This window comes from Clupea harengus, chromosome 17, assembly GCF_900700415.2.
Source record: "Clupea harengus chromosome 17, Ch_v2.0.2, whole genome shotgun sequence".
Lineage (NCBI taxonomy): Eukaryota > Metazoa > Chordata > Actinopteri > Clupeiformes > Clupeidae > Clupea > Clupea harengus.
This window is the reverse complement of record NC_045168.1, coordinates 2,479,410-2,501,909: the sequence shown is the minus strand read 5'-3', so window position 1 is coordinate 2,501,909 and position 22,500 is coordinate 2,479,410. Positions and strand designations below refer to the sequence as shown.

The window sequence follows — 22,500 nt, the reverse complement described above, 5'->3', positions numbered from 1 at the left end:
TACTGTAATATGATAAACATTAAAAGATGACATCCCAAGTCCATTCTGCACTACTTAAGATAATCACCTTGCAGAAGAATCATGCCAACCAATATAACAATATAACCCCTCACGCTGCAGGGCCCGCACCTGACCATAGACGTGCCCTGGGTGGACCTGGGTCTGCTGCGGCAGGGGGACGAGTGCCGCTCCGCCTTCTCCATCTACAACCCCACCCCGCTGGAGGCCCGCTGGAGCCTCAGGGAGATGAGGAGGAACCACAAGGATCAAGACAACCAGGTACACACACACACACACACACACACACACACACACACACACACACACACACATCTGCAGTAGCCTGTTATGTATAACATACACACACACTGTAGCAGTCTATTGCATGAACACACAAACACACAAGTCTGTAGTGACCCTTTACAGCAACACACACACAGGTCTGTAGTAGCCTGACAGGAACACACACACGGGTCTGTAGTAGCCTGACAGGAACACACACACAGGTCTGTAGTAGCCTGACAGGAACACACACACGGGTCTGTAGTAGTCTGACAGGAACACACACACAGGTCTGTAGTGACCCTTTACAGCAACACACACACGAGTCTGTAGGAGCCTGAAAGGAACACACACACAGGTCTGTAGTAGCCTGACAGGAACACACACAAGGGTCTGTAGTATCCTGAAAGGAACACACACACAGGTCTGTAGTAGCCTGAAAGGAACACACACATGGGTCTGTAGTATCCTGAAAGGAACACACACACGGGTCTGTAGTAGCCTGAAAGGAACACACACATGGGTCTGTAGTATCCTGAAAGGAACACACACACGGGTCTGTAGTAGCCTGAAAGGAACACACACACGGGTCTGTAGTAGCCTGACAGGAACACACACACAGGTCTGTAGTATCCTGACAGGAACACACAGGTCTGGTATGACAACACACCCAGTTATGTAATAGTCAATAACAGTGGCATGCAGAAGGGTCTGTTGTAGCCTACATGACTACAGCAGGCAGTTGTGCTTTGTGTATATAAATGGACATGTAAACTAAACTTGTTAGGCATTAAGCCAATCAAAAAGGTATTTTATAAGTTGCATTATTGTAAATGTCTGGACCCCGCCTAGTCCCAGCAGCCAGTGATCTTAAACCCCCCGTGCTCCTGTGCTGTGTGTCAGAATGAGCTGGAGCAGAGTCCGGGCGTACATGTTGGCTTTGGTTAATCCCACAGTGACCTTTCACCCTGTGCCCTGTGCTCTGTGTGAGGTCGAGCTGGAGCCCGGTGCGGGCGTTAATGTTAATGTCACAGTGACCTTTCACCCTGTGCCCTGTGATCTCTCTGTCAGGTCGAGCCGGAGCCCGGTGCAGGCGTTAATGTTAATGTCACAGTGACCTTTCACCCTGTGCCCTGTGCTCTCTCTGTCAGGTCGAGCTGGAGCCCGGTGCGGGCGTTAATGTTAATGTCACAGTGACCTTTCACCCTGTGCTCTGTGCTCTCTCTGTCAGGTCGAGCCAGAGCCCGGTGCGGGCGTTAATGTTAATGTCACAGTGACCTTTCACCCTGTGCCCTGTGCTCTCTGTGTCAGGTCGAGCTGGAGCAGAGTCCGGGCGTTAATGTTAATGTCACAGTGACCTTTCACCCTGTGCCCTGTGCTCTCTCTGTCAGGTCGAGCCGGAGCCCGGTGCGGGTGTGCTGGCGCCGCTGGCCTCCTGCCGGGTGGACGTGCTCTTCAGGGCCCGGCGCTGCCAGCACCTTGAGAGCATCCTGGAGCTGGCCGTGGAGAACGGAGGTGGATGGTGAGAAAGTGCTGGGAGCTGGAGCAGAGCCACTGGTGTGGCCGTGCAGCGCTGCAGCTCCGTGGGCCTCGGGCCAACTTTCAGCTCAGGCTCAGCCTGAGATAAGGCTGCTGGGGGGGGGAAATAATGACACATTCTGCAGGTTAAAACAGGACTGGAGACACATCATATGCACATCTCCTGGAGGAGTCCTACAGCAATTGGGGCAATACAGATTGTAAACAGTTTCATGTGTAGTTAGTATATATACTTTATTGTTATATATAGTTTACCTCTCTGGTTCTATTCAGAAATGAGCCTGTATCTCAGTCTATATAGCATATTTAACAAAAATTTTATTTTATTTGTGAATGTGTCTGTATTTGTCGGTATGTGTGTGTGTGTGTGTGTGTGTGTGTTTGTGTGTCCATCTCCATGTCTCCAGCCACCTCTTGGTTCAGGCAGACGTGCAGTCTCCACAGGTGTGTCTGCTGCGCTGTAAGCTGCTCATACCTGAGTTGTATGTGGGACAGCCATGGAGCGGTACAACCACCCTCTGCAACCAGACCATGCTGCCCGCACACTTCACCTGGGGAAAGGTGAGCCAGCACCACAGCCACTCAACAATAGCACCTAGCAGTGCGGGCAAAATAAACAAATGAATAAAGATATCCATGGTATCCAAACAATGTGGTGTCCATGGTATCCAAACAAAGTGAAACACACTGTAATGTTATACCATGTGATACAGCCATGGTATGTTTGGTGCCAAGGGCGGGCAGACTGAATTGTGTACAGGAAATACAAATCATATGAATACTGTGAATACAATTACTCACCTGCACGATTACTAACAAGTATAACACGAGTAGGCATCACTGAAAAATATTGTAATAATGGACCCAGTGAGGGAGATTCAAATATTTTCTGTGTAAAGTTCAGGTTTTGGTGATGAAAATAATGTCTCTTACTGACAATACAGGTAAATGCTGCACATTAGCCATGCCATAAAACATCCCTGTTATGAAGAGTACCATGGCGATTGTCTGTTGCCTTGGTTGCCTCATCTCTTCATTCCCTCTCCACAGCTTCGGGGGAAACAAGGCTTCCTGTGCTCGGCCCGCTTCAGTCCTAGCTCAGGCACTCTGGCGGCCCATGAAAAACTGGACATCACCGTGTCCTTCACTGCGCACACAGACGCAAGTATCCCCTGCCAGAGAGAACCCTTAGATCCCCAGTGTCTCAATCTCCAGAATATTCATCATTGAAATGATCAGCGCCTGCCAAACCCTCTGTCTAGTTTCTGTCTGAAGTTCCTGTACCTTGTGAGTTTGTGGTCTTTGTAATGTCAATCAGTGGACTGTAATTGAGTGTAACCGGGTGCTGTCTATTCTGATGCAGGAGGAGCTGACTGAAGTATTAGCCCCCTGTGAAGTGGATGGAATGGCTCATCCTGTGGTCCTGGGTCTCTCTGGCAAGGCCAAAGCCCTCAGCGTCTCCTACTCTCTGCCCAATGCAGGGTAATCCGTCTGCCTGTTAATCCCTCTCATCTGTCTCTATCATTCTGTCTCTCGGTGTCAGTCAGTCAACCAATCAACCAACAACAACAATCTGTCTGTCGGTTTGTCTGCCTGTCTGTCTGCCTTTCTGTCTGTCTGATTGTCTGCCTGTCTGTCTGTCTGTTTGTCTGTCTGTCTGTCTGTCTGCCTGTTTGTCTGTCTGTTTTTCTGTCTGTCTGTCTGTCTGTTTGTCTGTCTCTCTGTCTGTCTGTCTGTCTGCCTGCCTGCCTGCCTGTCTGTCTGTCTGTCTGTCTGTCTGTCTGTCTGTCTGTCTGTCTGTCTGTCTGTCTGTCTGTCTGTCTGTCTGTTTGTTTGCTTGTCATCAGAAATCCATGAGCTTTGGTTGTTATGTTTCACTATCTGATGTCCGCAGTACCCCTAAAGGCGATCAATCAGTGCTGTTGGACTTTGGCGATGAGGTGCTTCTGGGAAAGCCCGTCACCAAACAGCTGGTCATGACCAATCACACAGCTATTCCTGCCCCTTTTACCATGGAGGCTGAGTATTTCATTGGCTGTCCTCCCTCGCCAAACGCCAATGAATCTGAGCTCAGGTACAGTGCTCATTCAAGGGGCCTCTATTGTGTTTTGAGGACATTACATTTTTAAATCTTCCATGTGACATTATCTTGTAAAACTGTGTGCTTCAGAAGTGGATATGTGAAAAGACCCCTGAATCACATCCAAGCAAGGAAACTAAAGGAAAAGACACATGATGGTACTCAAACTCATTTATAATTCCCAGCTCAGTTCAGTCCAGTTCCAATTTCAAGCAATGTTTCCAGTTCATGAGCCGTAACCCGTCGTGTCCTTTGGCGTTGGTACCATGCAGTCCTTTTTCTCCTGCAGATTTTGTGAAGCGTCTTCTGAGTCATGCAAAGGGTGCGGCGTTCTTCGTCCAGCCCAACACCGGAGCCCTGGGGCCCCATGAAACTCTCACCTTTAACGTCACGGCCTACGCCAACATGTGGGGAGACTACACAGACCTCCTCGTATGCAAGGTTATGGATTTTAGTCATGCGTTTGGAACAATCAGGAAAAGTGCAACCAGAGCATGTCTCACAAAATATTCATAGGGTCCCACCTACAGAAATGCCTCTCTCTGTCTCTCTGAAGTCTTTCAGAAGGAATTATGGGATTTAATGGCAGTGTGAGAGTATTTGAGTTTAGCAGCATACACACATACGCGTTCCTTCATGTCATATGACATCAAGCAGACATGTTTTCCTTTGCATTGCCTCATGTTGTTTTTTTTAGCATTATGTCCCTTCCACTTAATGTTTTCTTGAAAAGTTTGAAATTGAACACGGGTACGATACAGTACACCAATACGGTCTGTTTATTTTCAATGCTAGTATGTCACTATTTTGATCACAGTAATATATCTTGTGTGCACAGCACCTAAAAGCTCTTTCTGACAGACAGGTCGGGGAGCTAGAGACTTTCATCCCTATCCAGATGGTGGTGAGAGGCTGTCCTCTGTACTTCCAGATGTCAGGGCCTCAGTCAGAGAACCAGAACCAGGGGCCTAGCATACGGTAAGCTGATTGGACCGGTACAAATGACATCACTCTTCGACAGGGGTCCAGTATGACCTTACATTATGGCAAGCTGTGTGTAAGAGATTATTGGACCTGTGAAAATGGCATTGTTGTTTGACTTGGGTTCAGGTTGACCTGGCATACTAGTTAGAAGACATTTACAAGACTGATGTGACTGAGGTGTCTCCTGCTCCTCAGATTTGGAAGCCACATGTCGGGGGGAGACACCATTTCACGCTCACTGCGCATGAACAACACCAGCCCATATGGTAAGACCTGCCTGTGTTGTGGTCTTTTAGATCTATAATAAATATCCTCATAATTCCACAGAATAGCTTACTGCTGCAGGTGAAAGTGACATGTCTTATGATTGTGTAAAACACTTTTCGAAGGTCTCTAGGCTAGCCGAGTACTTCAGATGTATTCAATAGTGCCAGGCTGTAATTTGATGTTTGTTTATGGAGAAGCAGGATGTGTTATAAGTGGCAGTTTTAATGATTGTGTAAAAACGTATAGTGTAGGCTCTGATGTAAGCATATGGGTACATATGGATACATATGTGTTGTAATTTCAGAACTATACGTTAGTTTATTAAATAGAGTGTTCAGGTGTTAGTTTGGTGTTTCCCTGCTGGACCAGGCTGTGTGTACATTTTATTCTTCCTGTCAGACATCCGTCTGGACTGGGAGACGTTTAACCGTGTGCAGGACGACTGTAAGCTGGTGGATCTGCTGGTGTCCTACGGAGAGACCTTCCCCCTGAAGGACAGAGATGGGAACGAGGTGGTGGGACACCCTCCCCACTCCTGCGATGGTCTCTCCCTACCCTGGGACAAGAGCCCCTCCCCGAGCACAGAGGAAACCAGCTCCTCCCCCAGAACCTGCTCTGTGAGTCATGTTGCCAGTAGCAACTGGCTCTCAGAATCAGTTTTACCTTTAAATGCTGTACTTTCTGTGTTATGGTGAAGTTCAGGCACAAAAAATGTCATGTATCCCATCAGAAATCTACGAACTAAATGCATCCAGCATTATAAAGCAGAAATTGGCATTTATACAACAACTTTGTTAGTCATGATGCCAGTCATCATGGGCCAGAGTATAGGACCACAAATTACAATACAGACATAAAGATAGCTATTCATCATTTCTACTCCCTCTGACTTAAGAATAAGGGCCTCTGTGTAGCCTGTGTCTGCTTCTGATGTTTTCTCTCTTGTCGTGATCAAAACGTCCTGTTTGACTGACAGGAGGACGGGGAAAGACCAGAGGAGGAAGAGGAGGAGAAGAAAAGGATGTCTCTCGACTCTTCAGCTCCACAGAGGAAGCTCTTCACTGTGCTCATCAGGCCACATGAGGGCAACCCCTCCGATTACCCATACTGCATCACTCCACAGCAGATAGTATGTATCCCCAACAACTCAGCACTGAACTGATATGTCACCACTGAGTGACATGTGGTTCAAGTTAATAGTAAAGAGACTCATAACCACAGGAAATGAGTGTACTGAGATACATTGTCATTGTGTTATTCCAGGTAGTTCCAGCAGGGGGCAGTAGCACCATGCATGTGTCCTTCACCCCTCTTACACTCTCAGGGCCATCCAGTGATGCCAGGTGTGAAGGCTTCGCTCTCGGCTTCATGAGTCTGGACTCCAAGGTAACATACACACCATCTGCTGCTGCCAGTTCCTGTCACGTCTCTCTCTTCATGCATTTGCCTGGTCTGATGAATGCGGTAGTGGGAATTCATAGTGCAGAAAAAGTTTTAAAGGCACAGTGTGTAGTTTATAGTTGCATCTGGTGGTGAGGTTGCTGAATTGCAACCAGCTGAATACCCTTCCCTTCACAAGCGTGTGCAAGTACCTACGGTGGCCGTCAAATGCCATAACAATGCGAAAAATCTCGAGCCATTGTTTTGATTTGTCCATTCTGGGCTACTGTATGAACATGGCGGTGCAATGGTAGATACTAAGGGCTCATTCTAAGCTAATGAAAAGACAATGATTTATAGTTACAGGTAATTTATACACTAATGAAAACATAATTATGAATACTATATTCCCTACCATATTCACTGCAATATTTCTGCAAAAGAATGCAGTCCTGGAATTTCTGCATTATGCGGGATTGAAGAACTTCCACCCTCACAAGATCCTGGTGGTGTCACTATTTTGAGGAATTCTCACAGGAAGTTGGGGGGGACGGACAGACGGACTCTTTCAACTGCAATTTCTGAGAATTCCCACAGCAATTTCAGTAACGTTTGGGCGTCACAATCACAACAAACCCTTGCAAGATCCTGGTGAGACTGATTCTTGAACCTGGAAGCACAACCGTTTATAGAACATCATATAACCTAGTAGAGAAAGTGCAGAAATATAAAGTCTATGGTAGCACCCTTACTTAACTGAGCTTGAATCTGAGCGCCTCAGAAGAGTGATGCCCACAGTGTTACTGACTAATAGAACTAATGATGCACCAACTAACTAACTAAACCTCCACCGTTTCTCCACTCCCGGTTCAGGTGGCGGCGTGCGTCCCGGGAAAGGTGGAGCGGCCGCAGGGCCATGAGGTGGACCCTCTGAAGCTGGAGCTGCACGCCTCCGTCAGCCCCGCCATGTGAGAGTCTGGAGTAGACGCTAGCCTTGTTTGGGCCTTGTTATCCGTGCATGCAAATTCTGTGTTTTACTGGAGACCTAATTCTGGTCGCATTAAATTGGCAATTTGGAGTTGACAGCAAATTGGGAGTTTGGAATTGATATTGAGAATGAGAAAAGGACTTATCTTGTTGTGTTTGTTATTACTAACAATGCATATATTTTCTCCAGTGTTTTTTTGCATTCAGTAGCAAGTCTTTGATGCATGGCTGTACTAATTTAATAGATTCTGTTGCTCAATTTGGATCTCTCCCCCTGCCCGTCTGTGTGTGTGTTTGCATGGTTTGTGGCTTCCTGTGTTTTTTTTGGTTGTATTCATTTGTTTTTGTGTTTGTTTCTGTGTTTGCGCATCTGCTTGTATGTGTGTGTGTGTGTGTGTGTGTGTGTATGTGTGTATGTGTGCGTGTATTTGTGTATGTGTGTGTGTGTGCGTCTGTGTGTATATGTGCGTGTGTGTGCGTATGTGTGTGTATGTGTGCACGTGTGTGTGTATGCTCGTATGTGTGCACGTGTGTGTGTGTGTGTTCGTGTAGTCTCTGTGTGCAGATGGATGAGGACGGGGATGCTCTGGAGTTCCAGGCGGTGGCGAGTGATTTGATAGAAGAAGACCCCAAAGAGACGGTACGTTTCATAGGGGTGCCAGAGGAAAAAACCACCTCAAAAGAAACCCGCCTTTTTATCCAAAGTTTTGTTTGAAGCACCAATGCTTCCACTGCTATCAGACCAGTGTTAATTTCGTTGACGAAAACTATGACGAAAAATATTCGTTAACGACCTTTTTCCCGTGACTAAGACGAGACTAAGACGTGACGAAAACGGATCTTTATAAATAAAAACTATGACTAAATCTATTTTAACTTTCGTTGACGAGACGAGACGAGACGAAAATGTTGGTGGTTGACTAAGTCACAATTGTTTTTTTTTTCTAAACTTGTATGCACATCATTGGTTGAATGTTGCCCGGTCCTGTATCTATCCCTCCTCCACTCCCTGAGATGGCCAGACATGCAAGTGACGCCCTAACAGACGTTATGATGGCTGAAGTTCAAGCACTCGGTACTGGAAGAAAAATAAGAATAGATATCTGGACAGTCTTTAATTATAACTTGACAGAAAATAAAACACAATGCACCGCAATAACCGGAGAGAAACCTTGTGGCTTCAAAATAGGTGGGAGGAACACAACAAGAGTCACCTGAAAGCGCACAAGACAACCCTGCCATTTATGCCAAGGTAAATGAGCTAGTAACTGTCAATGATAATTAGCTAATGTTAACTAGTTATTAGAATATATTTGCCAACGTTAAGTTAACTTCAAAAGGGCAGTCGAGTGTATATGTTGTGTCAGCTTGTACAACTAGCTAGTCATTTTCGATTGAAACCTCCCGTTTGGCTAGGCAAATGAGTTCCAAAACGTTTAGCTAGCTAACGTTAGCTAACTATGAGGTAGCATAGCTAAGTTATACTAGCTATCGATTGCTAGCTAAGTTATACTAGCTATCGATAACTAGCTAGTAAACGCATTGCAGAATGGACTATAGGACAGGCCACGCATGACATTAATCAAGAAAAAATAAATGAATACGTGATTGGTTTACATATCCTTGTCTATTTATGCAATTGTTATTATCATTGGCATTACTTTCAACTCTCAAACTATCTGTCTAGCTAAATATGTTGGTTATCAGATTGCACAGCAATTCATATGGAGGATATGTGGTTGATTTAACTAAGGCCAGGTAGGCATAGTAGTTGTATTGTGTTATCAGATCATTTGAATCTTCAAAATCTAGACTTGATATTCTCTTATATTTTAATGATAATACTGTTAATTAAGTATTGCCTTAAAATTATTATTTACATTGAATTCATTGGAATTCAGCTGTAGGCATAGGAGACCTGTATCTTAGAGACTAATTGCATCCACAGTTTACGTACTTCAAGCTTGACTATTATGCAGTTGTAGACACAACACAAGGGGTCCCCGGGCCTGACAAGGGATGGAAAGGAGTTTAATGTGACTATAAGATGGACTTAATTTTTAGTTTAATGTGACTAAAACTAGACTAAAATGTAATGAGACTTCGTCGACTAAAACTAGACTAAAATGTTCTGAGTTTTCGTCGACGAAAACTAGACTAAAACTAAGCAGGATAAAAATGACTAAAAGTGACTAAAACTAATATGCATTTTCGTCTAAAGACTAAGACTAAGACTAAATCTAAAATAGCTGCCAAAATTAACACTGTATCAGACCAAATCAAAAGCTCAGATCACCGCAGATTAATGTCACCACAGATCTGGCGAGATGGAAAGGGATGAAATGTCCTTTGAGGGAGCCCATCACAAAATGGGAACTGGTCGGCATGATGCTGCTGGAATATGAAAAACTGCTCATATTGCCCATGAGATAGGTTATGGAGTACTGAAGTCAGTTAATGAGAAATTCAACTCACGGCTTTTTCGAATGGGTGTCAGTATATATAGATGGAACAGATGTGTGTGGTAGCCTAGGGTAAGTAAGTGTGTTTTATCATGTAAAGATGTTTTAACATGATACACTACATGAATGCCAAATGGATTTCGCCTGACTACTTACACCCATTGATCAAAGAGCACTGGCAGCGTTTACACGAAAACACACCCTAGAGGCAAAGCCTGCGTTTGACTTGATATGATTTAGGAAAAAAAAGGGCAATTTTTTTTGCTACCTCTGCTTTAGCTCACAGTGAAGAAGGAGGCGGTGGTGGTGCGCTCACTGAGGCTGAGGAACACCACGGAGATGGCGCTGGCCTTCCGCATGAGCACCCAGCCACCCTTCTCCGTGCTCCAGCCTCAGCCTCCGCCTCAGCCTCCAGCCCAGGGCAGGACCTTCACTGGACACGGACACAGCCACAGCTCCGCCGAGAGCCAGCCTCTGCTGCTGCGGCCTCAACACAACATGCAGGTGTGGGGGCTACAGAGGCCAGAACCCGTCTGCTTTTGCACCTTTAGACTTAGTGGTCATGCTTTGTGTTAAATAGCTCTTCTAAGACAGTAATTAAACTATTACAAGTATAGCGAATCACTAATTCGGTAATTAGTCTGAACTTACATAACTCAGCCCCTAAGGCTCAATATAACAATGGTTTTATGAAAGGTTTATGGTGGATTTGATTGGTAGGTGAAGGTGGCGTTCCACAGCTCGCTGTCTCTCCTGGCCTATCTGGAGAGGCCATGCGAGGAGCTCCCGCCCTCTGTGTCCGTGCTGCGAGGCGACTCGGGAGAGGCCGAGCTCCGATTCCTGCAGAACCTTGTGGTGGAGTACAGCAACAACAGTTTGCAGGTCTGACACATCACACACTCACTCACTCACTGTAGAGGTGGTCACTGCAAAAAAAAAAGTGTATGTTTCCGTATGTTTTCATAATCATTGTTGTGGTATATTTTGTGCTTTCCTTGATGTAAAGCAGTGAGAGGAGAGTGGGCACAACAGACAGAAGTCTTAAACTGTCATCAGATTTTACATTTACACTTAATCATTTTACAATTAGGCCCAAACATTTCCTAGTTGCAGGTGTGGTCATTGCAATATGGCTTATAGCGCCATTAGGGCCACAGTAGTTAACAGTAGTGGTAGACTATACAAGTAAATATCACAATTTAGCAGGTGTTTGTATCCAAAGCAAGTGGCACATAGTTTTGTGTGCACAGCAAAAACAGAAAAAGATTAGTGGCCCATTTCTTAGAACATCTAATGTATACATCACATGCATCCACATATGTATAGGTTATTTATAGTGACTTTTCCTGCCTTTCACTCTCTTACCCACTATTACGACATCTGTTCCCCTCTGCGTAGAATGTGCCCCTGGTTGCCTGTCTGTCAGTGCCCTCACTGCATGTGTCTAGCAGCAGGGTGGACTTTGGGACCTGCTACCTGGGACAGACACAGACGCAGGAGCTGCACCTCTACACCAAAGGACGTTCCTGCAGCTATTGGAGCGCAGCCATAGGTAACCAACGGCATCATGGGAAAGAGAGTTTTGGCAAGGACACTTTGCTGCCATCTTGCAAACTGCTGAGAAATGTGAAAAATAGCACCATGGGAGAATTGCCGGTTTACAAACTGACACGGGTGTAATCAGCTTGCAGTCAGACTCAGTGTCCCCTTATACTAACTTGACTTAATGTCAATGGTAAAGATATGAGGAACTTACATTAGAATTGGGAGTTTCACAACGAAAGGGACATGTGTTAGGAAATTCTGTTGATAATAGTTTTAACTTGCTTAAACTTGCTTGAAGCTGTCTGCGCAGACTGCGTCTTGTGCCTAGAAGCAGAACAGGATCAGGAGCCAGGGGGGAGCTAGGGGGTGCTCTAGCTCCCCCTGGATTAGCCATAGCACCCCCAAGAAAATATTGTTTTGTTGTTATCTAATTTCATTCTGCGTTATTTATTGTGTGATAATAATATTTAACTCACAAAAGAAAATGATAACAGATTAAAATTAACAGATTGTTTTAGACACAGAACAATCATTCCGTCATATCCTATGACCCAATGTTCACGTCGCACGCGTAAACGTTGACATTACCGGACGGTTGAAGGAGCTAGTGTTGATCAGTCCACCATTGACTTTTTTATTTTTATAAATATACCTGGGCTCGTAGACATATTTATGTCAATCTAAATAGTCTGAATAGCCAAGTCGCATTGCCAAAAATACTGATGTAGACCCATATTCAGCGAAGAAATTACACTGACAAGTGCTACAGGTGGAATATGTGCGTGGGGGAGGGGGCGTGGATGCGGCTGTTAGTGATGAACCCTGATCATTTCACAAATGTAAGTGTTATAGGCAGAATACGTGCGCGGGGGAGGGGTGTGGCGGCGTGGTGGCTAGTGATCTACCCTGATAATGTCACATATTCAAGTGTTAGAGGCAGAATATGTGTGCGGGGGGGAGGGGGCGTGGCGGTGGCGGTTACAAACATGAAAAAGAAGGGTACGGAACTGTAAAATGTTTTGGAAATCACTGGCACATCAGCGGATTACTTTCTAGTCAGAATGGTGGTCCCTGGGACAAAGCCAGTTGAAAACCCGTGTAGTAGAGAACCATGTGACACATAGGCTATCACCCTCATTTCATAGCACCCTCGCTAAAACGCTGAGCTCCCCCATGGCACCAGCAGAAAAAAAATTCTGGCACCGCCACTGAACAGGATGCTGGGTCAAGAACAACCACCTATTCTGAGAAATGTCACAGAGTAAAACGTGTTCTGAGAAATGTCACACATTTGTGGTTCCACCTCAAATGAGGAACAGACATTAAAAGCTGCAAGAAGGAACTGCCCGTTCGGAGTTGAGTTGGCAGCAGTGTTGTTATAACTTCTCTACCTCTTTGCAAAGATAAATACAATTGTCAAAATTCTACAGCTGTGTCTCTGCCTTGTTATTAAAAACTGCGTCTTGTTGATACTAAAACATCCAACAACATGACATTTTTGATTTTCTTCAACGTTGTCCTTTCAAACAGAACAACACTGTGAGTACAGTCTATGCATAACCCTCCCTGTGATATGCAATAAGCATGACTTTGCATGGCATTGTAAGGCCAAGCCTGTTAGTGATCCGTGGACTCTGTGACTGCAGGAACAGCTGATGGGAGGCGTGTGTTCAGAGTCACCCCTGAGTGTGGAGTACTGAGGCCACCAGAGAACCAGCAGATTTTACAACTCAGCTTCACTGCCAGGTACCTCGCCTGTCCTCTCATTCGCTTCAATACTGCCCCGGTGCACCATTTATCTCGTGTCATTACTGCTGTGTGGAGATACATGGCAACCTCTTCTCCCTATTGTTTCATGGTGTCTTGTTTCCAGAAGAAGTAATTATAAAATGTATGTCCCATGCACCTGTTCTATTCTCAGCAGCAGTGGCTGACCACACTGAAACTAAACTAAACTAAATAGGAATGCGTAAGAACACGTTCAGGAGGTGCAACACACACATGCACAGAGCGCTAACCAGGCCTGTTTCCCACAGCAACCTGGAGGAGATCATCGCCACGGTGACGGTGAGAGGGAAGCTGGGTGAGCCGCCGCTCGTCCTGCCGGTGCAGGGAAGAGGATCCAGCGACGAGAGATACATGAAGTAGCCGACCACTGCTCTCGACCACCCAGCCGGGGACACTCAGACAGAGAGTATTGATTTATTTTGCAGTCTGGATGCATAAAGCAGTCATGAGCTCATTCTGATATGCATTTCCTGATCAATAGAGTCATTTCTTGTCTGGTCTTACATTACCGGTAAAGAATTACTTACAAATAGTATGTTGGCACACAGATTCTTAACAACATTTGTCATTTTAGTATTGAGAAAAAAAATAAAAAATTACATCAAAATTGATTTATCTTTAATGATTAGTGGTCATGATTTGTATAAATTTACAAACACAGTCCAGATCAATTATATTTAACATAACTGAAAACACATTACAGGTTTTGAGGACCAATAAAAGACAGCAGCTGAGCCAGTGATCTCTCTGCCTCGCCATGAATCTATTTTTTTCCTAGAAGACTGCTGGGCTTGAGCTGGACAGATGCACGAAACTCAAACCTTTCCATCTGGACCCTGAAAGATGCTCACAGCCAAGGCAGATGACACAAACTCACTTCCCATAACAATTCAGTCTCCGTCTACGCATGTGAAGTCATACATCATCCCTGAATTCGTTAGCATATCTAATAAGCTATATTTGTCCAGTTTAATCATGTAAAGCTTTGATATTAATTACTTACAAGTGAAGGCACTTAAAGTGAATGCTGCATTCCAAAGCGCTCATTAGCCTCCTCAGACGTTTTTACGTCATCTGTTAAATTAATTTACAGAATCAATCATGGTTCGTTTCAGTGTTACAGTGAACCGCATCATGTCAAATTTACTTGACATTGTCTGGAAGACGTACCTCCATAGCAACATCCAAATATATGCTAGTGTTAACGCAGGCTTAGCCATAAAATAAGGGCTGTGATTGTAAAATCACAATTGCTCAGTCTTTCCATAGCGGAAGCAGCCAGCTCCTGGAGGTGTAGCCATCACGGTCCCGGATACTCAAAGACTGCGGCTGCGCCCATCCCTGTGCCGATGCACATGGAAACCACACCGTAGCCCCTGAAAGAAGACAAGTAACATCCAATCAAACAACTTCCCTGATCTAACTCAAACCATAATGTTATAATGATCAAACTAATCATATTGTTATTGTTAACAATAGTCATTTAGATCACACACACAAAATTCAAGCGTTTATAGAGCAACCCTTGAAAGATTAAACTGGGAAAAAAACCTTTAAGGGTTCTACAGCCATACAGTTCCCTGAATTTCTGCTGTGAGACTCCACGTGGAAACTTTAAACATTACAAGAGCCCATCAAATAACAGTTATTAATTACGTCCACACAATCAAGTCCCACATGCGATAGCTAGCTGTCTTAGTGGACAGTGACCAGCTGCTGGGCAAACAGTGGCAGACAATGACACGCTCACCTGCGTCCCCTGCGCTTGAGCTCGTTAAGAAGGGTGACCACCTGACGGGCTCCCGTGCAGCCTAGAGGATGCCCCAGAGCAATGGCTCCTCCATTAGGGTTCACCCTCTCCATGGGAATGCCCAGCTTCTCCACGCAATACACCGCCTGCACCACAGCAGGCAGACACATAAGCGTTTCACATGACAGCCCTGGGATAGCACTTTGGAAACACGCCATAGGGATGGCAGACCAAGCCCCTAATCATCAGAATTATGGGTCTTAAAGGGTCTTTCATTTTACAATTAACATAGAGTGCTGTACTCCGATGGTGCAGATGACTCACACGCACACACTGTGACTTTCTGAATAAGACAACATCTTACCTGACTTGCGAATGCTTCATTGATCTCATACACATCAATATCATCCACCGTCAAACCTAGGAGCAATAAATAACAAAATTGTATAGCATTTGTAACATCAACACATTGTTTCAAAAATGGAACATTTCTACTTTACGGTTGAGAAAGATACAGAAAGTTACAGAAAGATGAAAAAGATGAATTGTATCCCATTGGTGTCTTGAATCCAGGCAGTGAAGGGGTCATTGTCCAAATCTCTACACCAGCTTTAGGACAGCACTTCATCATATTATGTTGCACAGAAAAAGACTTGATCTCTATGCTCACCTGCTTGTTCCAAGGCAGCCGGAATGGCATAGGCAGGTCCAATGCCCATCACATCTGGGGGTACCCCCACCACGGCACTGGCTCTAAGGACCCCCAACACAGGCAGACCCAGGGCCTCCACAGCGGAGCGTCGTCCCACGAGTACTGCAGCTGCCCCGTCACTCATCTGACTGGCATTGCCTGTAGGGGGAGACACCGAGCACTGTCTCAAGCGGCATTACAGTACGTCAACACCACCACAGAAAAATACGTATATACGCAAACCCATTTGGCATTATACCACATTTTAGTGAATAAAAGCTAAATAGGATGCCTTTAATGGGAAAAGCCAATGTGCACAATGCCTATTATCCACACGCACACGTACTGACCGGCGGTGGTGCTCCCATCTGGTTTGAATGCGGCTCTGAGTTTGGCCAGGCCCTCCAGCGTGGTGCCCGGCCGAATGCCGTCGTCCTTGGTGACGGTGACGGTGCGCTCTGATCCGCTGTCGTCCACAAACTTGGTGGCGACTGGGGCAATCTCTGGATCAAACAAGCCCTGCTTTTGTGCTGCCGCTGCCCTTTTTCATCACAGAAAACGGGTCAGTTTCTTTTGAGGGAACATGATTACTGCAGACTCACTGCAATTTCATTTTTGTTCTCGGTCATAAAAAAAAGAAGAAAGAGAAAACACCCAAAGAAGTCTAAAGAATGGGGAGACATATCTCTAGCACACTTGACTGAAGAGTTTATAAGTGGCTGTGGCTGTCTGGCTGTCTTACTTTTGCTGAGAGCTGAAAGCAAAGGCATCTTGTTTCTCTCTAGTGATGCCAAACCGTTCTGCTACATTCTCCGAGGTAATTCTGCAAAAATTCGTACACAAACAATGACCAGCTGTTTCAAGGACTCTCTGGCTTAATCATTAATACACAAAGTTTCAGCATTACATTTGCCTGTCACAACGAATATAGTTTTCCATATCAATGTGAGGCTGTGAGTTCTGCACTCATGGCGGACTAACATTAATGCAACAATGCTGTGAGAACAGCCTCTCCAAAAACATTTTGTTCTTGTGCAAAAATGTAACATATGCGCTGTCCAAACAGATAAGCTTTACCTTTTTTTCAGTGCACTTAGCTGTCTGAAAAGAGTTCTGCACTGAATATTGATTTTTTGTTTTCTCTCCTTAGAGCCACAAAATAACAATGAGCTGTTACCCTTACCCCATAGGGATGATGCAGTCACGAGCCTTCTCATTGTCCATGAGCCTTGAGCTAACATCTCCAGGGTTACCAACAGAACGCAGTGACATACTCTCCATGCTGCACTCAAAAAGACAGAGAGGAGTCAGGAGCACAGCAGCAGAAGCATATTCTCAGGCCAAGGGCACACTAGATTATAGGCCTTACAAATCCCCACACATATTAAAAGCCTGATGTCCTAAATCAAACAAAATCCACTACTCAGGCATCACTTGAGCTAAGATCTGGAACAGAATGCATGAAAGCTGTGGGTAGGGGTCTTTGAATCTCCTCAATATATTTCCATGACATGAAGTCTCTGACTTAAAATAAAAAGTTGTCTTTTTCAAACACACACAAATGATGAATGCTGCAATGCTGCTGGCTTGGTTCTACTTAGAGCGTATATGCAGGGTGAAACGTACCCACATGCAAGCCCCAAGTCGTAGGATCCATTTCGAATTCCTCCTGTTAATAGAATGTAGGAATGCACAGCTCTTTATTTAAGTCAACCATGTCTTCAGAGCATACAAATATTAAGAATAAAGACTACATTTTAATATTTTTAAAACGAGTCCTACCAGCAATGTTGAATAAAGCCTGAAGCCCAGATGAACACTGTCTATTTACAGTGTAGACTGACACAGTCTCAGGGATCCCGCTTAAAAGACGATTTAATAGATGTCAGTCACAATGTCACTTCACACAGTGGCATGCTTGTATTGGCAGCCCATTAACTTCTCACCTCAGAAACTGGGCTATCCTCGCCACCAACGCACCTGCTCCTGGCTGCAATACGTTTCCTTAAGAGCAAAAACAATCCATTTCCATTCATTAAATACATCAGATAAAATATAACCGTCAAGGTATCACAAAATAGTGTGCTGCTAATAAATGCAAAGCTTGTTGTATAGTACAGTGGCTGTCTCACCTACACATATGTCTCCTAATTTGTCTGGTGACAACCCAACATCCTTTAAGACTGCCGTCATCACAGTACTAAGGAGCTCGTCCGGAGTCGTATCCTGAAACAGCCAACCAGTAAATCACCATTCATTGAGGCAAGTTCAGGTTCCTCCTTATAGCCTAATACATGTCCTTAAATACTATGCAATTAACAGTTGAGGGCAATGTATTTAATTCATAAGTAGGTCTACGATTTTACAAGATATGTTGAAGTTACAGGGTTGTACAAACAAACCCTGTGAAGTGAACATTGTGATTCATTTCTTCTATAAGTGCACTGTAATCAGGATGCCTAATGTTAAGTTGCACCATTAATAAAGATACAGGCTTCTGGCCTTTACTCACAACACAGCATTTTAGACCCTAGATTTCTGTAGGCTGTGGGTCAGACAATCGGTGGCGAACATAGCTGAAGGGGTTAATGATAGATCATTGGCGTGTGTCATAGACCAGTGTTTCTCAACTGGTGGGTCGCGGAGTGTCTGTGTTCTTTCAGAACTTCAATGACATTTGTAGAGAGGTCGTTGACCTCATTTTCTGTTTCACGCAATTCATCTTCGAGATATACAACTATATAAATTGCCAGACTTCATTCAAAAGTGGTTTCATTCAAGTAGGCTACAGAGAATTGTACCTTTTGATTTCATGATTGATATGAGCATGCGCGACAGGATTTGCAGGTTTTATCAAAATGTCATGCTTGATTTGAGCATGCCTCTACACAGGTTATGCTTGTTTGATAAAGCCGTTTTTATTGAAAAAATACTAAAGATGCTTTGTAAACACCTAAATCTTACTTTTCTAGTTTTCTTCATAGCTGTACGCCTATTCTTAAAAACTTGGGTCGGGCTCATTACATTTACATTTACATTTACATTTAGTCATTTAGCAGACGCTTTTGTCCAAAGCGACGTACAAGGGAGAGAACAGTCAAGCTAAGAGCAATAAAAAAGCATGGTGTAACAATAAATACTACTTTACATGAGAATTAGAAAAACAACAACCTAGAAAAGAGGAAAAAGAAGTAGAAAAGAGGAAAAAGCTCAGTCTAATCAGCTCAGTCTAATCAGCACTGATGTGTTGGACAGCGTTCTCCAGGGTGGGGCATCTCGATAGAAGTGATAACGGTGCGAGAGGTAAAGTAACAGTATATAATGTGGGTCTGCTGAAGAAGTCCTGTCCCATGCAACTCACCGCATTTACAGCACCCCCCTCCAAGAAAACAGTTACAACGTCCCTGGCGCGTCTTACCTTGAATGACCCTCGTTTCGCTCTCCCTATTGCTGTGCGCAACCCATGAACCACAACAATGTCATCTGAGTTAGCCATCGATGTTCCGCACGGTGATATTTCAATCACTGGCTGAACACTGGTCTCCTTAGGTGAAGAAGCTAGATGCCCCAAAACAACTCGCACTCTCTCCATGACTACTACAGCTTCAGTAGTATAAAAACAACACAAAAAAAAGACGGGTATTCGAAATTGATGATCGATGGGCTTGTGATTTCGTCACTACTTTCACTAATCCGGAAGAAACCCAAATGCTATTGAACTTTCCCCTATTTAAAATGCTCTGCTTTGGTGCACTTAATACTTCCGTATTTCGCGAACAGACAATGGAAAGAGTCTAGGGACAAAATACATGATGGTACCGCGTTTGAATAATGAATTTACCATCTTACTTAGAGGGATAGTAAAAATTGGTAACTAAAAAAAAAAAACTTTTCTCTCTCAGTCATTTGTGTAAATAGTCGTTGTGTATTTATCAGAACTACTGCACTCTGCATTTGGTCATATGTTTTGAATTCATATTATGTAAAAGTGGAAAATGCGTTTGGGAAATGTTGTCTTACCATCGTAGCAAAGAAAGCCTTTATATAAAAAGAAAACACTTTTTACGTACAGTTGACAATCTACTGTGTTATATTATTAATCCACAAATCTCTTTTCAGAGGCATGGACCTACTGAAGACTACGGCAGTTGTAAAATTTGATGGATTTGAATTACTGGAGACCTTATAGCAGCAAACAATTCCCGCTATTTCTCTATCCGAATTTTTTTTTGGTACTTAAACTTACAGAATTACATTAACAGTAGGTATACTGTCTGGTGTGCTTCGCCCTTTCCAATAGGCGCACGCACTGAAGCGACCGTCCTTTGGAGGGCAGCAAAATCTTCTAGGTTTACGGAGCCGACTGAAGCCTACCTTCCAGCGTCATCATTTCCTGAACCTCACGTTATTGCTGACATCAGAACCGATGCTCTTGGAAAAACTCACAGTTCTGTGTGAGCGCAGCCGAGCGAAGGCAAAAAACTTTCTCTCTAACGGGAGTGGTGTGTTTAGTTCTGCAGCACTCAGATTGCTCTTGTCGTTTAGTTTGGATCGTTGATTTTTCGAGACCAAAAATAGCATATCCCTCATCCATGTCGCGTTGGGACTTTTAGTGGACATATCTATCTTTACGCACGCACACAATCTCTCAATTGTATGCAGTTTCCGGATCTTCTAGTTTGAGCGTCGATTTAGGAGGACCGTTGGACTTTTCCATTCGCGTTTATTCTTTTGTGATTTGATATTTTCGACAGACACCTGATATTTTCTTAAAGTGCTCACGGTAGGATGAAGACACGCAGGTAACAAGGTGAGTTTTAGCCATGCATTAATGTTAATCATCATCATAATGTTTAGGGGTTAACGTAAAGAAGAAACTCGAATGACTGAATGCTGTGTAGGGACAGTGATTAGAGAAACAAATGAATGCACAACCTGTCATTGTTCGCATATTAGAAGCTATTGATTGTTGCATTGTCAGACGTCTTTATTGTCTGTATTGACTATACGATATGCTTGTATTCCGTCTGTGATTCACCGTCATCATGGCAACCAGAGCATAGTTTTAGAATATAGCAAAACTTTAAGCTTAATGCATGATTTCTATGCATCCAGAATACTCAATGAATGCGGCCCACAAAGGGTTATCTGCAAAATTAAATTGCACTGCCATATTTGTCGCTTATTTCGCGCGCGCGCTCGTGTGTGTGTGTGTGTGTGTGTGCGTGCGTGCGTGCGTGCGTGTGTGTGTGTGTGTGCGCGCGCGTGTGTGTGTGTGTGTGTGTCAAGCAGTTACAATGTATCAGATGCAATACCAAGTTTAATGTGAGTAATGGAAAGGGGCAGGAAACAAATCCGTGCTCATGACGCACATCATCCACACAAGCCCAAATCACAGTCTAAAGATTTATTGACCTCATTATAAGAGCCACAAGTGGTCCTAGCAGCCATGTTCAGTCTAACCAGGGAGCCCCAAATGTCCCTCGCCTGCATATTGCCTTTGTTAACTGACAGGAAATGGCCTGCTTCTATTGTATTGAAGGTCCGCAAATTAGATATGCTTGTCGGAACAGAGTGACATGACTGCATTTTTAGGACATTCTCTGGTACAAAATTAAATGAAGTCAATATAATAGTTGAAGCTATTACTAGGTATTGATTGTAAAAGAATTAACTTTGTGCAATAGCCAATGTTTTTGTTTCCAATACCATGGCATCATCATGCGTGTTGGTTGTGTCAGTAAACTGTTAAATAGCACCATTGATTGATTGTGCTGCTCTGTAATTTTTATCCCCTGACCTTCTCTCGAATGGGTATATACAGCCAGCTGTCCAATGCATTTTCTGAGAACATCCATACAGTCGGATTAGGCACCTATGATTTTGTTTTGGACAATCTCCAACTGAACTCTACCCACCCGTCTCTGATATAGTCTGATAGCATTGTGGACTGTCTGACTCAAGTGGCACCAGTTGATCTTTCCTGGGTGTCTGGGCTAACCCAGGTGACGTTTAGCTAATGAACCAGGCACAGGTGTGCCTCTCAGCCCTGGGATGGGTTAGGTAGACAGAACCAGGCCGGGTCAGGCAGCGCGGGGGCAAGGCCGGGCAGAGAGGGACAGGGCTGTGCCTCTCAAGACAGGAATAAGAATAGAACCTTGGCAGAGAAGGAGGGAAAGTCAAACTGTCAAGCAGAAAACACCCAAAAGATAGGCGTGGCCGCCGCTTCAGGCCCGACAGGCCCAGAGGCCGATAACGGTGTGGGAGAAAGAGAGAGAGAGAGAGAGAGAGAGAGCTGCCAACAAGGAACGGGACGCAGAAGAGGTGTCTCATTTCGTTACGCCGGGCTAGATCAGTTGAAATGGTTTGACCCCAAAGTTTATCGCTCCCCCTGCAAGCAGCTCTCAAGGCCTCACAGGGCCAGGTCTCACCAGGTCTCTGTTTGGACAGACAGTCGGCCAAGGATGGTGTCTTCAGAGGTTAAAGGCTGGGCTTTCACACTGTTTAATGTGATTCACCACAGGCCTGAACTGTTATTTCCTCAAAGGTCACACACAAGTAATCAGGTTCATCACATCCTGCTGCCAGGGTAGATGCCTGATTATTCGAGGTTATCATTACCTAAAATTAGCCTGAATTCCACCAATGCTTTTTTATCTTTCCTTCTGACGTATCAACATGATTGCTGATAAAGCCTATTTTTAACTTTTAGAACTGGACTCTTTGATCTGGAATTATCACATGA

General features: G+C 44.4%; 3 protein-coding genes across 3 annotated transcripts in view; 2 read left to right on the top strand and 1 right to left on the bottom strand.

Annotated features, from left to right (window-relative positions):
• Positions 1-13,834, top strand: part of dlec1 (DLEC1 cilia and flagella associated protein) — a 29,696-nt gene extending 15,862 nt beyond the window's left edge. Inside the window, exons 19-40 of the mRNA XM_042710311.1 lie at positions 121-225; positions 1,186-1,215; positions 1,434-1,529; positions 1,674-1,804; positions 2,229-2,382; positions 2,872-2,982; positions 3,185-3,303; positions 3,716-3,895; positions 3,992-4,059; positions 4,191-4,382; positions 4,720-4,879; positions 5,081-5,151; positions 5,552-5,769; positions 6,129-6,281; positions 6,416-6,538; positions 7,406-7,500; positions 8,072-8,159; positions 10,261-10,485; positions 10,702-10,863; positions 11,380-11,533; positions 13,173-13,272; positions 13,563-13,834. Of these exons, the coding sequence (XP_042566245.1) occupies positions 121-225; positions 1,186-1,215; positions 1,434-1,529; positions 1,674-1,804; positions 2,229-2,382; positions 2,872-2,982; positions 3,185-3,303; positions 3,716-3,895; positions 3,992-4,059; positions 4,191-4,382; positions 4,720-4,879; positions 5,081-5,151; positions 5,552-5,769; positions 6,129-6,281; positions 6,416-6,538; positions 7,406-7,500; positions 8,072-8,159; positions 10,261-10,485; positions 10,702-10,863; positions 11,380-11,533; positions 13,173-13,272; positions 13,563-13,674 (2,847 nt within the window). The 3' untranslated portion in view covers positions 13,675-13,834. The remainder of the gene's footprint in view (positions 1-120; positions 226-1,185; positions 1,216-1,433; positions 1,530-1,673; positions 1,805-2,228; positions 2,383-2,871; positions 2,983-3,184; positions 3,304-3,715; positions 3,896-3,991; positions 4,060-4,190; positions 4,383-4,719; positions 4,880-5,080; positions 5,152-5,551; positions 5,770-6,128; positions 6,282-6,415; positions 6,539-7,405; positions 7,501-8,071; positions 8,160-10,260; positions 10,486-10,701; positions 10,864-11,379; positions 11,534-13,172; positions 13,273-13,562) is intronic.
• Positions 13,835-13,910: 76 nt separating this feature from the next.
• Positions 13,911-19,572, bottom strand: acaa1 (acetyl-CoA acyltransferase 1). Its single transcript, XM_012816205.3, has 12 exons — positions 19,174-19,572; positions 17,888-17,981; positions 17,702-17,759; positions 17,538-17,617; positions 17,382-17,424; positions 16,939-17,037; positions 16,498-16,578; positions 16,106-16,296; positions 15,735-15,914; positions 15,429-15,484; positions 15,065-15,210; positions 13,911-14,690 (listed from the first exon to the last, which is right to left on the bottom strand). Exons 1-12 carry the CDS (start codon positions 19,345-19,347, stop codon positions 14,615-14,617), a joined length of 1,278 nt encoding a protein of 425 aa, XP_012671659.1. The 5' UTR covers positions 19,348-19,572; the 3' UTR covers positions 13,911-14,614.
• Positions 19,573-20,180: 608 nt separating this feature from the next.
• The window catches only part of map3k22 (mitogen-activated protein kinase kinase kinase 22), a 50,036-nt gene continuing 47,716 nt past the window's right edge, over positions 20,181-22,500 (top strand). Inside the window, exon 1 of the mRNA XM_012816155.3 lies at positions 20,181-20,565. The gene's annotated coding sequence lies outside the window, so the exon portion shown is untranslated. The remainder of the gene's footprint in view (positions 20,566-22,500) is intronic.

Coding starts and splice junctions, on each gene's coding strand:
- acaa1 (XM_012816205.3), bottom strand. CDS start 19,347: ATGGAGAGAGTGCGAGTTGTTTTGGGGCATCTAGCTTCTTCACCTAAG. Junction 17,760..17,887: donor ATTAGGAGACATATGTGTAG/GTGAGACAGCCA, acceptor TTTGCTCTTAAG/GAAACGTATTGCAGCCAGGA. Junction 15,915..16,105: donor AGATGGGAGCACCACCGCCG/GTCAGTACGTGT, acceptor CTCCCCCTACAG/GCAATGCCAGTCAGATGAGT.